Source organism: Carlito syrichta, unplaced genomic scaffold (assembly GCF_000164805.1).
Source record: "Carlito syrichta isolate Samal-C Ts95f unplaced genomic scaffold, Tarsius_syrichta-2.0.1 Scaffold303727, whole genome shotgun sequence".
NCBI lineage: Eukaryota > Metazoa > Chordata > Mammalia > Primates > Tarsiidae > Carlito > Carlito syrichta.
The window spans coordinates 347,481-364,998 of NW_007247823.1; the positions used below are offsets into that span (position 1 = coordinate 347,481).

At 49.2% G+C, this 17,518-nt stretch overlaps 2 protein-coding genes across 2 annotated transcripts in view; one reads left to right on the top strand and one right to left on the bottom strand.

The window, feature by feature from the left end:
* The first annotated feature begins 235 nt into the window (after positions 1 to 235).
* Positions 236 to 1,225, top strand: ZNF488 (zinc finger protein 488). The gene has a single exon (XM_008059140.1). The coding sequence runs from the start codon at positions 236 to 238 to the stop codon at positions 1,223 to 1,225; it is 990 nt and encodes a 329-aa protein (XP_008057331.1).
* Positions 1,226 to 10,684: 9,459 nt separating this feature from the next.
* RBP3 (retinol binding protein 3) overlaps positions 10,685 to 17,518 on the bottom strand; it is an 8,997-nt gene continuing 2,163 nt past the window's right edge. Inside the window, exons 2-5 of the mRNA XM_008059145.1 lie at positions 16,739 to 17,518; positions 14,520 to 14,710; positions 12,618 to 12,760; positions 10,685 to 11,109 (exon numbers count right to left, since the gene is read on the bottom strand). Of these exons, the coding sequence (XP_008057336.1) occupies positions 10,685 to 11,109; positions 12,618 to 12,760; positions 14,520 to 14,710; positions 16,739 to 17,518 (1,539 nt within the window). The remainder of the gene's footprint in view (positions 11,110 to 12,617; positions 12,761 to 14,519; positions 14,711 to 16,738) is intronic.

A 17,518-nucleotide genomic window follows, 5' to 3' on the forward strand; every position in this document is an offset into this window, starting at 1 on the left:
TAGCAATGGCTCATCTGACATGTGGCTTGTCTGATGCCAGCCTCATAGCGCCCTTACCCCAGTGAGGAACTACCTGTCACTTCTTCTCTCTGCAGCGTCCTGTGGTCGACTGAGTGTGTCCAGCCCAGCCTCACAGAGAGCTCTCCTATCTCATGACTCCTCCCCAGGCCAAGCTCTTCAGAAACCCTGAGCCCCAAAGACTGATGGCTGTTGGAGTGTCCACCCTGCTCAGCCAATGGCCCAGGCCCTGCTGATCAACATGGCAGCTGGGAAGGGGGCCCCGCTGAGTCCATCGACTGAAAATAGATGTAGGCTTAGTGAACCTGAGCAGGGTCGGGGCCGCAAGCCAGTGCTGCTGGAGAAAACAAACAGCCTAGGCTTTGAGACTACAGAGGGCAGCGGGGTCTGGGATGCAGCCTGCACTGAGCTAGCACTGTCGGTGGCCCTGGGCAAGCCCAGACTGGGCAAGCCACTGGCCCGGAAGGTGCGTGGGGAACAGAGGCAGAGCGCCTTCACAGAGCTGCCGAGGCTCAAAGAGAGGCTGGGGGGCAGTCAGGTCCAGGACAGGGAGCATGATGACCCCGCAGGCCAGCCTGGCCCCCCACAGCTGACACAAGACATCCCCAGGGACCCAGCCTGCAGCACAGTCTTCTCTGTGTGGCCCAGCAGAGACCGAGGTGAGCAGAGAAGTGCCTTCAGCAAACCAACTAAGCGACCAGCTGAGAGGCCTGAGCCAACCCCTGTCTTTCCTGGTAGTGAATCTACAGATGCCCTGGGGGAGCTGTCGGGACTCATCAGCACAATAGATGTCCCTTGTTGGGGTCGACTTTCAACTCCCAAGCTTTTAGTCAGTGATTTCTGGAACTTGCCCACATTGCCACAGAATGCTCCACTCTGCAGTGCTTTCCTGGGTGCCTCCACACTGTGGCTTGAGCATGCCCAGGCACCGACACCCTCATCATCCTCCACCACCTCGTGGGCTCTTCTGCCACCCACCCTCACCTCCCTGGGCTTGTCCACCCAGAACTGGTGTGCAAAGTGCAACCTCTCCTTCCGCCTGACATCTGACCTGGTCTTCCATATGCGGTCCCACCACAAAAAGGAGCGTCCAGGACCTGACCCACATTCTAAGAAGCGGAGAGAAGAAGCCCTCATCTGCCCTGTTTGCCAGGAGTACTTCCGGGAACGCCACCATCTCTCCCGACACATGACTTCTCACAGTTAGCATGTGGCCGTGGAGTGGCTACTGGGTGCAACACCTAGCATTTGGCAGTGGGACGGGGGCTCCCTGGGCTGTGCTTTGCAGAGGCTGTCACAGTAGTGTGCAGGGTTGTCTCCTTTGGCATCCGTGAATAACTCTGTCATAATTTGAAAAAGACAGTTAAACCTGTGTGATGTGTTTTGAAGGAAATGAAATCCTGAAATAGAAGGATGGGCTTTGCTAATCCAGGGTGTGAGACCTATCTCGCACAGAGAATCGGAGCCTGCTCCCAGCAAACAGCATGGATTTTGGAGGCAGGCAAACCTGGATTTGAGTCTGGGCTCTTTTACATACTAGTTGTGACCTTGGACTAGGTGCTTTAACCCGCTGAGCCCCAGTTTTCTTATCTGTAAAAGGAGAGGATAACACCTATGTCTTAGGATTGGCGTCTAAATCACATGGAGGGTGTGTGGAAGGTGCCAGCATATTGCCTGGAAGCCTGTGAGCACTGAGTAAATGAGGTTTGTGAGGACTGTGCTCTAGTTAGATATCATTATTGACTAGATCTCAGTGGCAGACAAGTATAAGCATCTATATCTCAGTCTCAAGTCTGTGGGCTGGCTGGAGTTGAGCTGGTCTTGGCTGGGATTGGCTCCAGGACACAGGTTTGGCTCAAGTCATGTTTTTTCTTCTGGGCCTGATGGGCTACCCAGATCATTTTCTCTCACAGCCATGCAAAGAACGCAAGAGGGTGAGCCCAAATGTACAAGTACACCTGAAGTCTCTGTTTGGGTCATCACATTGTTAACATCCTCATGGTCCATGCAAGTCACAGGGCCAGGCCCAAAATTGGTCACTGAAAACACGTAGGCTACCCTTGGTGAAGCTGTGACAAGGGAGCGGGCATACATTCCCTTGACAGGAGAGTAAGGAGTTAGGACTGGTAATTCAACCCACCACTTGGTCTGTGGTTTTTTACATTGTGAATATGGGAAAAGGGGAAATAGACCATACCCTCCCCTACACACACTCCCCTTAGCTTTCAAGAACAGGGCATGTGCAAAAACTTTAGACTTCAAGTATTGTGGACTGGGACAATTCTGGGTACCATTTATTATCTATTGCATTTCTGTCAGTAGCTATTGTGTGTCCCCACATTGGCCCTTGTACCTAATAACACAAAGCGCAGACTGTACCCTCTGATGTAACACAGACTGGTCTGCACAAATGCTCTTTGTGGGGAGTTTCTCAGCCAGTGCAGTTCGTTCCACTGGTTGTCACCTCACTTTCAGGATTTGTTTCTTTGGTGTGCCACCAAAGGCCACCAGAGGGTGGTGGGAAGGGACCAGAGTGAGTAGGTGAGGGGTCTCAGCCAGCTGCCAACCAGCCAGTCTCCCTACCCCGATGACACCTCTTCTCTCGCTCTCCTCTGCGCCCACCCTGTCCAGGCAGCAGCACTCCTACCTGGCTGCTCTGATGGTCTTCTCTCTCCCTCTCTCTCTCCCTCCCTGCCTCTATTCCTGCCTCCCACCCACTCACCCACACATTTTTCACATGTAACCAGACCATCTTCTGAAAGTCTAAGTCAGATGATGCCTCCGGCCCATATGACTGCCCCTTATCCTTACAGCCCTAACCCTGCAAGCCCTCGAGGATCCTTAAGGACCAGGCCCTGCCTACTGCTAATAATTGCAAACACTCATTCCACTCGCTCCATGTGCCAGGCACTGGAAGAACACAGTTATCAAGCTGTGTATACTAGAACCTTGGGAGGCAAGTACAATTTACTTCCCATTTCTATCATGCATTGTAACCGTGAATGAGACTACAGGGCTTCTAGTGTCCCTGACACTCCCCTAAGGCTCCACCTGCTACCCATGTGGACTGAGTTTGCACTTAGGAGGCCCACAGTGGCAGTGGACAGGGGGCTCTGCCATCTTGCTGCCATTCTGTCCCAGCTCCTGTGTTCTTACCACAACTCCCATGACTTTTCTCAAGTCTGGGCTTTGGCAATTGCCGTCCCCACTCCTCATGGTGCCACTCCTGCTGTGGTCCCACATGTCCACTTCTCACATATCAGCTCCTTAGAGAGGCCTGCCCAGGCCCCCCTTGCAAGAAGCCCTGCAGCCTCAATCTCTCAACCACATCACCCTGTCACTCTCTTCACAGCACATTTCACTGTCTGAAACCAGCTCTCTGTTGTCTTGTTCACTCCGTCCATAGGCTGTCTGCTCCTTGGAAGTAGAGACTTGCCTAATTTGTTTGTGTATCACCAGTGCCCAGAACAGAGCACAGTATGTTGTTGCTGCATAATAAATATTGAGGAATTAATTTCTGTGTGAGTAACTGGGTCTGAAAACATGAATGATCTTCCTTTGGTCCTGGAAGGTCTCCCAAGGGCCACTCTCCAGCCAGAAGGCTCCACACATGCCCAGCTGCCTTCACATACCCTGTCTCCCTGGCTCAGCAAGGAATTGAGCCAGTGGGTCCATTTTCATGTATCCAGCATCCCTGGCCATCCATGTGCACTTTGGACTGAGCTCCAAAGACAAGGAGGCGCTGGTGATTCAGACAAAGAGGGCAGTGGTTGGCGAGAAAGGTCAGTCCAGAGCCTGAAAATGTCCTAGGGTGTTACAAGACCCTGAGGAGCTGGACGGAGTGGGAGGGGTGGACCTCAGATGGAGGAGTAGGAGGGGCTCAAGGGAGAAGGGTTTGGATGGTGGATACTGAGGGCTTGGCTCAGTTAGGCACTTTGGGGGACATCCTTTGACATCAGAAGGAGGTTAGACTCACTGTGCCCATTGTCCTTCACATATGGAAGGAGGCAGGGTGTTTCCTGCAGATGCCACCAAAACACCTCCATTCCAGTAGGGATGCTGGGAAGCTGCTTACTCACTGAAGTGAGACAAGAAAAGCTCAGCCCTGCCGTCCCCTTTAGATGCTGTGTGTGGGTAGAATTTGCCACAGAGAGGCTGTGGACAGAAGGAAGCTGAAGCTACAAGGAGCATTCTCCAACCTGCTGTCCCAGGTGGGGCAGAAAAGGGCAACTTAGGGGCTTATCATGACTCTTCATACTATGCAGTTGACATGCGATCCATCATTCAATTCCCACAACAGCCCAGGAAATAGATATTTCATTCTTGTTTTACTGAAGATGAAACTAAGCTCAAAGAAGTTAAGGACTTTTCTAAGATCATGGGCTCGGGAGCATCCGTGCAAGAATAAGACTCCAGGACCCTCAATTCTGAGCTCATGTCCATTCCAGCCTGCTATGTGTCTGCTCAGCCCAACCTGGTCATGTGGCATTGTGGATGGTTCAAGAACTGGAACTTAGGGGCGGGTATAGGTTCCCTGTCTCAAGTTTCAACTCCCACCTTGCTACTCATACACACACTTTTCTATTACCCTTCTTTTTAGCACTTTCACTATCTTGCATACTAAGTCTTTTACTGATTTATCTTGTTTACTCTGTCTTCTTACTAGACTGTAAGCTCTGTGAGAGATTTTTACTATTTTATTTGTTGTAATGTCCCTAGTATCTAAAATGATATAGGTGTATAGTAGGTATTCAACACACATTTGTTGAATGAATGAATGAAATGCCTGGTTCTGGCTTAACTCCTGTCAGATCTTGAATCAGCTTCATGGGAGGGCTTTGGCATCTGTCAGATGAGGTGCACAGTTGTTCTTCTCTGGCCTAATGGTCCATAATTTCTGTGAAATCTATTTGAAAGGTAAAAATATATTGTATCAAGACACGATAGACACTTAGAATTGAAAGGGACTTTAGATTTCCAGTCCACCCTCTCACTTTATAGTAGCAGACTCTGAGGTTCACAGACATAAGCTGATGTCCTCAGCATTGCAAGTGGTAGTGAAGTCAAGGTTAGAACCACTGAGGTGTCTAGACCCATGAGTCTCCCTTGCCCCGTCCATGCTAGGCCAAGTGATAGCTTACATTGCCCATGAATAGAAAGGCCTCGAAGGTGATTTTTACTAACCATAAAAATATACCATTCACAAGCAGAATAGGCATTTGAGGAAATTTGAAATTATGAAGAAACACAGCAAAACATTTTCTTCCAACTCTTCTTTTTAAGATGGAGTTACTTTTGATAAAAATTGATGCAGATACAAGGTGCTCACAGCTTGACAAACTCAAAGATGATGTATGAAAGACAATAACTTGCAGTTTATTCATGTGGTGGCCCCTCATTATCACCAGGCTGGGTTCCCGGACTCTCTGGGAGTCAAATCCTCTCTTATCCCTTCTTCCTTTCACCTCTCCTCTGTCTACTGAAGAGTAGACTCTTTAAATCATGGCTTTTCCCAAGCTCTCTCTGCCATTGCTGTTGTCTAAATGTTTATGTCCCTCAAAATCCATATGTAAAAATCCTCATCATCCCCAAGTTGATGGTATTCAGGAGTGGGGTCCTTGGGAGATTGGGATTAGTGCCCTGATAAGGAGACGACAGAGATCCAGCTCCCCACTTCCACCACTGGAGAACACAGCTAGAGGTGCCCTTTCTAAGCCAAGTGTTCCCTCAACAGATGTTGAATCTGCTTGGCACCTTGATCTGGGATGTCCCTACCTCCAGAACTATGAGCAATACATTTCTTTTTCATAAACGACCCAGTTTTTGATATTTTGTTATAGCAGCCCCAACGAACTAGGCTCCCATCTTCCATATACCAGTTAAGGGCTGGCTTGATGTTGCCACAATACATTACATCAACAGGTATAAATTTTACTCTGCAGTGCCAGGGTAAGCATTGCTGCATTCCTTAATTATTTATATCTAATTGAATTGGCTTGGCATCCCCATCCTGTGGTTCTGGTAGGATATACACCCTGTCATTACTGAATCCCTACCTTGTCTCTCAAGTTCATAACAAGCTCCCCAACCCCCCCACCTCAAGAATATACCCTGTTTCTTGGCATCCTGAGATGTCCCTATACTGCTCCAAGGTGGTCTGTCTTCTCTCCTTCACCCTCCAAGAATCTAGGACCTGTGACTGTCTGGAAAAGCTGTTGCTAGGCATGTAATACAGAAGCCACTGAGTTGATGAACAGAAAGCCTTGGTTAACCTCTTGAAATGGAGGATGGAACATACCTATAGCAGCTACAAACATAACAAATTATATCTTAATAAATTGTTTCCCAGCAGTAGTCTTTATAAAGGTCCTCAAAATATGCTAATGAGGTTAAAATAAGACTGTCTGAATTCAAATCCTTTTAGTTCTCAATTTTAACCAAGGTCAATTTTTCTTTCTGTTTTTATCTGGGAGAGTAGTAAAACCATCACAAGGCTGGGATCCTAGATTTCAACTTCTTGCCAGTTCCTGAATCTTTAGGTCAGGGATCCTAAACACAAAAGACTATATGTATGTTAATGGAAGTGAATGAAGCTGTCTGGGCCTGGGAGTGCTGTTGGTAATGAGGTCTTGGCACCTGGAGCTCACATGTTCTGGTTGAAGGCTTTTCAGAGCCAGGATGAACACAGTCCTCAAGAGATGCCAGAAATCAGATCTTTATGTGAAATTAGTTGTCAACAGACAATTGTTTTAAAAACACTGATGGATGACCCAAATGGCGTGAATTTAACGAAGCATGTTCAGTGGTGGTCGTGATGGAGGTGAGTGCAGTGCACCACCAGCTGGTGGCCCCCTAACTCTGCTATGTTCAGAGCCTTTAAACAGGTTGGCCTGGGTCTGACCTTTCTAACTTCACTCATATAACCCTATTTCTGTGAACACACAGAGAGAACCCTTACTGAGGGTGAACTTCGGCAAGAGTAGCCCCAAGGCTTCTTGGCAAGCGATGGCGCCACCTGGAGGCATCAGGCCTTCACTGCGGTCCTCTTCAGAGAGGGTTTTACACACTCTTATTCGAATAATTTTGTTTGTTTTTAAGAAGACATGTAAATCTAAAGATGGCATAATAAGATAATAATTTCATAGAGTAAAACTTTATTTAAAAACAAATAAGTCATTGTCCAGTGTGTTTTTGGGTTGTGACACTTCTCTGGAGAGAAGAATTTTCAGAAACCAATTTTGAATAGGGGCTGGGGAAGTGGTTCCTGCAGGGAGGAGGGGAGGAATTATTTAAATTGTATGTTTTCTTCCCTTTCCATTTTGTGTTTTCCTGGCACAGGAGGCAGGAAGTCCCTGTCATCTGATCTCCTTGCTATTCTAAGCTGCTTGGATTAGGAGGCTATTTTCAGTGTCAGCTGCCCTAGTCAGCAAAGCAGAGAGGAAGTCCTTAGGCCAGGGGGTAGCTAAATCCCATAGGAACCAGGAGGTGGGAGATCAGTGCTGTCAGGCAGGTTTTCTGGCCCAGGAGTGTGATCCAGGCTGTGTGAATTTTCTTTCTGAGTAATATCCGCTCCTTGCGCCACAACTGTCTGGTAGCCAGGGTCCTCCTTGACGTGTAGCTGTGACTGCCCACTGAGTGTTGGTTTGTGTGGGGCAGACAAAAGCATGCAGGAAAAGGAGGGCAAGTGGGATAGAGAAGAGTCCCCTCCAGGGCCTTTGTAATCCATCTGTCCCACAACAGGGCCAAGCTGGACTCCAGAGGACACTCCAGTACCCCTGTATGCCAGGTCAAAAGAACTGGCCCCAGCCTGCCCTACTTGGTCCTGGATGACTTACCTCTCCACCATGTCTGCAAGAAGAAAAGATAAATATGGCCTTCTGGAAGTGTCTGCATCACATGTCAATGGCCTTCCAGTGAAGAAGATGAGTCCTACTGAGGGTCAGGGCACAGAAATTGAGAGCAGGCTGTGGTGAGGATTTAGGCACAAAGCTTGGACACCAAGACAAGGGGGAGGGATAGCAGGCTGGACCCAGCGAAGCGTGGCATTAACTTAGATATTAACTCATCTTGGGTCCCGATGATCGTTGGACACAGGGTGAGGGGCATGGGAGACAGAAGGGGGTGAGTCTGGAACTGGACGGAGGTGTGACTGTGTGCAAGATGGTGAGGTGGGGGCAGGAGGAGGCTGATGCCAGGCCGGGTTGGGCAGGGTGGAAGTGATGAACTCAGACCAGGGCACAGAGAGTTTAAGGGGCCCAGGCCTGTCTTAGCAGAGGCTACGAGGCAGCTGTTGGCCATTTGAGTCTGGCACCAGAAGAGAGGTCAGGTGGGATTTTCTTTTCCTTTTCTTTTTTCCCTCCAGTCTTATGTTTGCAAGCAGGTAACCGTGCAAGAAAGCTTGCCTGCAGGAAGACTGACCCTTTGCTTTGCTATGCAGAGGACTTTGACTTCTACCTCAGTCCTCCTATCCGGAACAGACCCAGAGCCTCTTCAGAATGTAACAGAAACAGAGGACCTTAGGAGCCAGACAGATGTGGGTTCAGATCCCACCTATCACTTAACCAGCTGTACCAGACTGTAGAAAAACAAAGTCTTTGGCTGCTAGAAGCAGATAAGGATTTCTTGAAGGAGCTTGGGCTGTACCCAGTTTTGGGTGGTTAGACAGTGGGCAGGACAATGGGCTACTCCAATAGGTCCACAGCCAAAGTCACACTTAGGAAGCATCTCTTGAGGATGCTGCTTGTGTTCCTACTAAGTTCAGAGCATGGCCATGCTGTCCCTGCACAGTGGGCTTCTGGCAGATAACTGTTGTCCAGGCTTCCCAGTCACTTGCTCCAGACGAAACATCTTGCACAGCAGTCTCGGTTAGAGCAGGACAGGACCACATGTCCATGCCCCATTGCCAGGGAAGGTGGGAAAGTGAGTTCCTGGGGACATCCAGGTCTGTAGTGAGGAACTGGTGACAGCCAGTATTGGCTGGGCACTTGTTTAGTCTTCACAACTCCAAGTGTAGTGTTATCTTTCCCATTGAACAGACAAAGAAACTGAGGCCCAGAGAGGTGAAGTAAACTGCCCAGAATCACACAGCTGGGAAGTGGCTGGGCTGGTCTTGCCACCCAGACAGACTAACATCGTACTGTTTCCTACTGATTCATATGGACAGTGATTCTCTGATCATCCAAAAGTGGTGCAACTGTCCACTATGCTGGATGTATGACCTCAGGTGACACATCCTTGTCTGAGTGTGTCTGAGCCTCAGCTGGCTCCTGTGTAAAGGCTGATTATGGCCGTCCATGCAGTGTGAAGCTGGGAAGAGAGGATTGTGTGCATCACCCAGCATAAAGTTGTTCCACCTCTCTTCTCTGTTTAAGATCCATGCACATTTGCCACATAGCATTATGCCTTAAACAAAATCAGGCATTGGTAAGTACCAGAGGTGCAGATCAGGGAACTCCAAATGATGCAAAAGAAAACCCATGAAAAAAATAGATTTAACAACCCTTAGTGATCACTAATTTATCGTTAATGACTCAATTGTATAATTTATTTTATATTTTTGAATAATGACTGTTGCATTTGAAAATAATGATACATGCTCAGTATAAGGATTTAAGAAAAAGCATAAGGATAAAGGTAAAAATATCACCCAAAATTTCACCATCTAGAAAGAACCATTGTTAAAATGTAAGTAATCACCGAATAGCCATATATGTATGAGAGAGAGAGAGAGAGAGAGAGAAGAAGAGAGAAGAGGAGGGGAGGGAGGAGGGAGGGTCCTGGAATGAAAGCACTGTAGGGCAATCCCACATTTGCCTGGAGAATAATAGGTCTAATGAAGAGAAAGGTGAGGTTACATTTTACATGCTACTACTAAAATTCAATGATTGTCCTTAATCTCATTTGAACGTAGCAGTAGAAAAGGGAGATTGAGTGAATTCTTGCCTTCAATCTGGCAGAGTTTAGACAGAGTTAGTTCAAAGGTTATCCTCATAAAGATTCCCAAAGTATTGGTGATGACTCAGCAGTTTCCCATATTTCAGCCTCCTGGGGTCTGGGGAGGGGGCTGTGGAAGCCAGGGTTGTGCCCAGTACCCTGAAGAACTTGACCTTTGGGAGCCTCTGCTAGTCTAGTCTGGGGCTGGACCAGGGCAGCTGCAGCCTGCTCACTGGGGTCAACTGCCTACCAGCTTTCAAAGACTTGGTACAAAAGTATCTTACCCATAGTAATTTTTATACTGAGTATGTGTTAAAATGATACTATTGGGAATCTAGTGGATTAAATAATTAAGCTATTAGAATATAACACTGACATGATTTCATCTGTTTCTTAATGCTTGTTTAAAATGTGGCTTATAGAAAATTTAAGTGGCACGTGTGCCTTGCATCTGTGGCTCACGTGATTCTATTGGACAGAACAGCTCAAGATGATAGTGGGAAGCCCAGGGGTTGGTGATTAGGGAGCATGGGTTGGGGGACAGATCTGGACTTCCTGTCCCTACAACAATGACTATGAGGGGATTGATTTGAAGGGGATGGGCTCTGTCAGTGGGGGGTCAAAACAGAGAGAATTTGTGCCATGGTAAGGAGTAGGGCAGATAAGCTCCAAGGGCAACTCCAGTGCTAGCCTAACCAAAGCTCAGTAGGCCCCTCTGCTGCCCCTGGAAACCTCAGGCAGGACCACGTGCAGCGGTGCCCTTGGTGTGAGACCCAGTTGTCCTGCCTGCTCCAAGGCTCTGCCCATGAGGTCTCTGCAAACCTGGGCTCCGCCTCACCCTTGGCAGGTTGTACTGGAGCATGTCTTTGGCTCTGGTGAGAGCCATTTCTGCAGGGACAGCCACGTGGGGTGTCACCCCAACCCCTTCCCAGGAGCTGCCGTCAGCAGCCCCTACAGAGCGGGCTGTGGGGATAGTGAGGTAGAGGTGGGTGTCGTCCACGTGGTAGGTCTGTGGTGGCTGGCAACCCCCGCTGGTCACTTCCCCAATAACCAACGCCCGGCCCAGCCTCTTCATGATGTAGGTAAACTCCTCTGCAGCGCCGGCCGTCACACTGCTGGTCAGAATGATCACGTTCTTCTTGGAGCCGTAGCGTTCACCTAGAAGATAGAAGGTTCTTCAGGATGTGGGTCAAGTCAGGACCCCTGAGCACCTGCTTTTCTACACTATCTGGACCTGCAGTGAAGAGGTGGATTTAGCTCTGCATCCTGTGTCCACATGCCAGCCACTCCATTTCCCTGAGTCTTAGCTTCTGAATCTCTAAGACAGGGACAGAAACATATGCCCAATCACAAGCATTTAAATGCTTCAGAATCAGCCCCACAGGTTCTTTTATTGCTAAGTGATGGGGAAGGCTTGACTTTCCTAAGGAAGGGGTGTGTTCTCTATGCCTAATCTCACCCGACACCCTTTTAGCTTTAGACCCTCAAAAGAGTCAAAACTGTGATGTAACAAGGACAACCCTCCAGGGCAGTGGCATCCAGCAGAAATGCAACGTGAGCCAGAGTGTCAGTCACAGATGTCATTTAAGTTTCACAGTAGCCACATTAAGTAAGGAAAAGGAAGCAGATGAAATTGATTTTAATCATGTTTTATTTATGCCAACATATTAAAAATATGTTTATTTCAAAGTGTAATGAAATAAAATCATTACTTTTTTTTCCATAACAAGTCTTGAAAATCTGGCATATACTTTATACATACAGTCCGCCTCTATTCAGAAGAGCCACATTTCAAATGCTCCATGGCGGCTCCCGCATTGGACTTTGCAGTTCCCATGACCTAAGGACCTCATGATCGGCAGATCTGAGTCTTTTATTCTTGGTTTGAATAGCTATTTGAATTTGGAATTCACCTGGCTCTGATTTTTATTTACATTTTGCAATATCATTGAATGTATGTCCTGGAAGCTATGGCATTAAGCTACAGTATTGAGGAAACATAGAAATAAAAGTGGTGGGCAGTTTCTCTGGCCACAGGAGCAACCCCACTGGTCCAGTCCCCATTTGCTGGATGGGAGCACAGGTTCCTTGGTTTGTGCACTGGGCAGGGGAGATAGAACAAGGTCCAGGAAGGGCTTTGAGAGTCATGGTTCTATGAAGTGCGGGGACTGTTTCTGCTCTGGCTGCTACTCTGGGCTCAGGGCAGGTAATGGAAGCCCTATCAGCATGAGGTGCTTTCTTCAGCAAGTGTGTGGAGCTGCTAATGACAGTTCCAGCAAGATGAGCACTGGCCATCCCCTTGGGGTTGGTGATAGCAGAGAGAAATTTTTCTAGTTCTGCAATTGTTTTGTAGGCTGATGGTTGTAGTGGTGAAATAAGGGCAATTTGGTATTAGACAAACGTAACATTCTTATTTTGGCTCCTTCACTTATTAGCTGAGTGACCCTGGATAAGATATTTGATCCAACTGGCCCCCAGGCTCCCATGTTTTTCCTTTAGCAAATGTGCATGGTGGTATGTGGTTTGCAGGGATTCAAAAGCACATGCATCTAGTATATGGAGTAGGATAGGGGCTTTATGACTTTTACCTACACTGAAGCCACCTTTCCCTGATTTTCCAGAAGACTTTAGAATGAGAACAAGAAGGGAAAGTCTTCTCCACATACCTGCCAGCTGGGTGTGTGTCCAAAGTTCACTGACAGAGTCGTTGGGCCGGTTGTAGATCTTGTCCAGCAGAATTGGAGGGCCTTCATCAAAGAAGTAGGAGCACAAGGCGGAGATGGAGGATGTGGGGCCACCGATGTTGAACCTGAGGGATGGGAAGGGGAGCATTGAGGGGCTAAGCACAGTTGGCCCCTCTGTGCCTCTCTGGGAGGCTGGGATCTTTGTCCTCAGATAGCCTCAGTCTGCAGCCCCTCTTCTGAATTCTTTAGAATTCCTTGGGTAAGTGTTTTCTGGGAGCTAGTCTCTTGAGAACAAGAAACTTTGTGACCAAATACATTTAGAAAATACTAAACACCATACCCTTTCCCTCTGATCACATGCTAATATGTTGAAGGCCCCAACAAGTCCTGCTGTTAGAAACTTGATACATCCCCCCGACTTATTGACCATGGACTGCACCTCTGCACCCCCATATTTCCTACGTTTGAAGTGCATTTTGGGAAACACTGTTTTCCAGTTGTATTCTGTGACAATTTTGCAAAACCCACCAGGTGTCCTAGTTCAGGTATCCTAAAGGAGCACTTAGTGTAGCACATTATTCAGGGTTGTAGAACCACATTGGGAATGAGGGAGTCTGTGTCTATCTCAGGCCATTTGGATTTGTCCCACTGTGTGATCTTGTCACTGTGTGACTTTGCTGCATTCTTGTCTCCCCATCCGAGGCTAGTATCAGGAGCCTGATCTGGTTGATAGTCTAGGAAGGCCTGGCTGGGTTTAGGGCCTGTGACACCAGCATCTGAACCACTAAACAAACCTCAGGGATGGGAGTCTTTAGGCAAAGTGCATGGTAGGCTGGGAAGAAATGTGGCATAGTTGAGGGACTTAGCATGAAGGTCGTTCAGATGTTCAATGGAACGTCTGGACACTAATGATCAGAGGAACCGCAGGAACCTTAAGCTCAGGTTGTGAACACACACAAAACTAACACTTCATCATCCAGGGAGGGTCTCTGTGGATGACTAAGAACCATGTAAGTGGTGCCAGCCAGCGAACCTGAACTGGGTTGGAGGCTTCTGCTCTGCCAATTCCAGCTGCCTCTCTCAGACAGCAGGGGAGGGTGGACAGTGTTCCCTCTGACGGGAGCAGTCTGCCCCTCCCTGTGTCCATGGAGGGTGCCAGGGCGCATCCACCAATGGTCCCAGGAGTCAAAGGATACCTGGGCCTGGCCACTGCCTGAGGGTGTTGTGCTTCTTTCTCCTGGTCTATGCTAGAAACTCACTGCAGATGAGGCACACTTTTATAGAAACAGAGGGGAGCTGGCTAGCTGAAGACATCCTACCAACAATCATTTTATAATGCAAAGAATTCTTTTGGCAAGGGTAGTAGTTACTTTTCAGTTCTCCCTAGGACTCTGCCTAGAGGATTCTCATGACAAGGGTTCTTGTGGGTTGATTTTGTATGGCATCACAACCATAGGTAGAGGGCCTGGCTGTCCCAAACACCACTTGCCATCAGAATCCTCTGGAATGCTTGTCAAGTATACAGATTTCCAGGGCTTTGCCCTGGAACTTTTGACTCAGTAGGACTGGATAGGGCCCAGAAATCAGTGTTTTTAGCATCCCATTCCCCCATACCTCCACCCCTCTGAATTCTCACCCTGGAATGCATGGTAGAATCATCAGAGGAGCTTGAAAAAACTACTAGTGCTAGTGCTCCCCCTGCAATTAAATCAGAAACCCTGGGGCCAGCTGGCTAGAGCCCTGATAGTCAGGTAGCCTGGTCCCTCTCAGGTTCTCTGCTGTCTCACAGGGTCCTTTTTCTTTTCTGCTGTGGTCCGCTGGCTTGATTGTCTTCCAGCGAGTGCTGTGGCTTGGTCAGAAAGCACTGGCCACTGGCCCACTGACCTCATGTCGACAATCATGGCATCTGTGTGCACTATCTTCGTCCAGATGTGTTCCACCAGCAGCTCGGAGACCTGGGTGAGCAGTTCACAGTCCCCAAACATGTCGAACCTCAAGTAGCCAGTGTTGTCCTCAAATACGTTAGTGTGGAAGGAAAACTTGATCAGGTCTTCAAAGACTTCAGGGGAAGGGATCTGTAAGATTGAAGGTTCTGCTTAGTGTTAGGACTGCAGCTGATTCAGAGCCCAGGGTAGTGGGCAGCATGGATCTTTGTGTCATGGGAAATGTCATGGGCATAGGATGAGAGTTAACATTTCTGAAGGAGTTTGTAGGCAACAGGGACTTCCCCACTGGCATATCTGGGACCTGAACTCATGAATGAGTGATGGGCAGCCTCCTTGCAGAGGATGCTCCTGTCTGCCAACCCCACACCCTGGTGTCCAGAGCTGAAAGGCTCGAGTGTGGTCAGTGTGATCTCCTTTCTGACTCCTCTGCCCTCACCAGACACTTAACAATGACTCTGGGCTCATCTTACTTTCCTCCACTGGGGTAGGGGAAGAAGACATTAGTTATCTTTACCAGGGGGTTGGCTTTGCAGCACTTGCCATTACTCTCATATCCACCCTGCACAGGAGACAATTATCCCCATCTTTTCTATCATGAAACTGAAGCACAGAGAGATTAAGTAACTTGCCCAAGGTCACACAGCCAGTAAGTAGTAAAGTCAGAGTCTGAATGCACATCTGACTCCAAACCGTGAACCTTGGCCATACTGGAAAGGAACGAGCCAGTGATTTGGAAACTAGGTTCCCTTGCAAGCCCAGCACAGCTTACCCCAACATGGTTGCACCTCTTTTTCTCTCTCCAAGGCTATTGGAAGGCAGCAGGACTTGGTGAGCTGGACTGAGGGCAAGGAGCTGACACTGACAGGGACACCAGGCTCCAGGCCCTGCTCTGCCCTCAGTCACAGCTCTCTAGCCACAGGTTACTACCCTCAGAACCCTCCAGGGCCCTCAGTTTCCCTTTGTGTAAAATGGGGTTGACAATTCTGTATCAGATGCTTTGGGTCCCCTCAGGTCCCTTTGATTTTAGCCACACCTGGTCCCACTGGCACCTTCCTCCAGCACACTCCTGTCTTTCCACCCTCTGCTTAGGCCTTCTCCAAGGTGGGCGAATATGCCCCACCCAAGAATGCAAGAGTTCATGTCTACAGGATTACCCTTGGCCAAGGGGGGTAGGAACTGCTGAGTCCCACCTGCAGAGGGGCTGGTCTAGGAGGCATCCCCAAACTTGTGCAACCTCGATGATGCACCTGTCAGTCGGCTTTGCCTCCCTTCCCCTCTCACTCTCCCTGCTCCTTTACACCGGCTTCAGCAACAGTCTTCCAAACTGCCTGCACCCAAGTCCTGGTCTCAGGCCCTCCTTGCAAGGGAACCCAGGACAAACGCTACCCTGCCCACTGGTAACTACACAGTGGCTACAGGTGAGAGACTAGTGTAGAGAGGTGTCATAAGAGCTGCTTGGGCGAGGTACTTGGTGAAGCCCACTGCTACCTCAGCCAGGGATGGAGAACTTCCCTTATCTACTCAGCAGCCACACTTCACCTACTTCACCTATTGAGTGCTCCTCAAAACTTCATTGCTGCCTTCTAAATATTTTGACCACACTGGCCTTGCTCTGGATTTCCTGTTTAGCTGGCCCTTGTGCAAGACTACATGCTCACCAAGCAAAGCCCTTCAAGATGCTGCACTTCACACTGTGTGAGGGAAGGAGATGGGCTGTTAGTGCCAAATCAAGGAATGCGCCTGGGAGTGTCTGGTCCCACTGACCACTCCAGGGTCTATGTGAGGCTGTAGGCTTCAGCTCTGAGGCACAAACTCTACATTTCTAGAGGAGGAAGTCACAGCATGGAGACCTGGGGACTTATTGACCTATTTCCCCAACACTGACAATAAGAACCCAGTCAAGGGTGAAAAGTCTTCTATCCCAGGGGCTTTAAAACCGAGTTCTTGGGCTTCAGAGGTGTTCAGGGACTCCATGGGCATGAAGAGTGGGTGGGACAACAGGATGAGAAAGAGGAAAAGACTTAACTGGTATAAACTTAAACCTGAGAACAAGTCCTGAAGCCATTGTCCTGCACTATATATACACAGTCCTGCACATGCGGACAACTGGCCAACTCAGTCCTGGGACTGGGCCAGACTGTCTCCCTTATATCTCACCTGCATGGGCACAATTCCAGGAATGCGGTCCTTGGCATCCTCCGGGATATGGGCTGTCTTCAGGTGTGGGTCCCCAGACAGCATCTGCAGGTCAGCTCCCAGCATCTCAGCCAGGGCCCCTTCTGAGGTCACTCTTGAGTAACGGCTCTGCAGACTGCTCAGTTTGGCAGCCATCTTGGCCCCCAGCTCAGGAGAGGCATAGTTATCAGCTACCAGTTTCCCAGCTGTCTGTAGCACTGTGGGCACCTTGGCACGCAGGGCCACTATGTCCTGGGCTGTAGAAAGGGCCTCGCTCATGGGCACGGTGATGTCTGGTTCCACACCAGCCAGGTCCCAGGCCTCACCTGTGGTGGCGCTCAGGGCCATCTGGGTGGGCATCGAGGCATATAAGGGGCTGCTGCCCACCTGGTAGATACCCACAGAGAGTGCCCCTCCAGCAGTGGGCTCCCCGATGACCGTGGCCCGCTGCAGGTCCTGCATGGTGTGAGCGAAAGCCTCTGCCGCAGAGCCGCTGGTGTGGCTCATCAAGATGTAGAGGTCCTTGTGGGAGCCGTAGCGCTGGCCGGCCACCTGGGGCAGCGTCCACACCTCTGTGACCTTCGAGGTGGCCCGGTCAAAGATAGAGTAGAGATGCTGGCGGGGCTCCGCCTCAAAGAAGTAGGAGCAGAGAAGTGGCACAGCCGTGGAGTAGCTCCCGGGGTTGTAGCGAAGGTCGACGACCAGGGCAGCCGTGTCCACCAGCCCGCTCCACACCAGCCGCACCAGCTGCGGCCCGATGGC

What these genes read in the sequence shown, in the direction of transcription:
- ZNF488 (XM_008059140.1), top strand. Translation starts at nt 236, where the DNA reads ATGGCCCAGGCCCTGCTGATCAACATGGCAGCTGGGAAGGGGGCCCCG.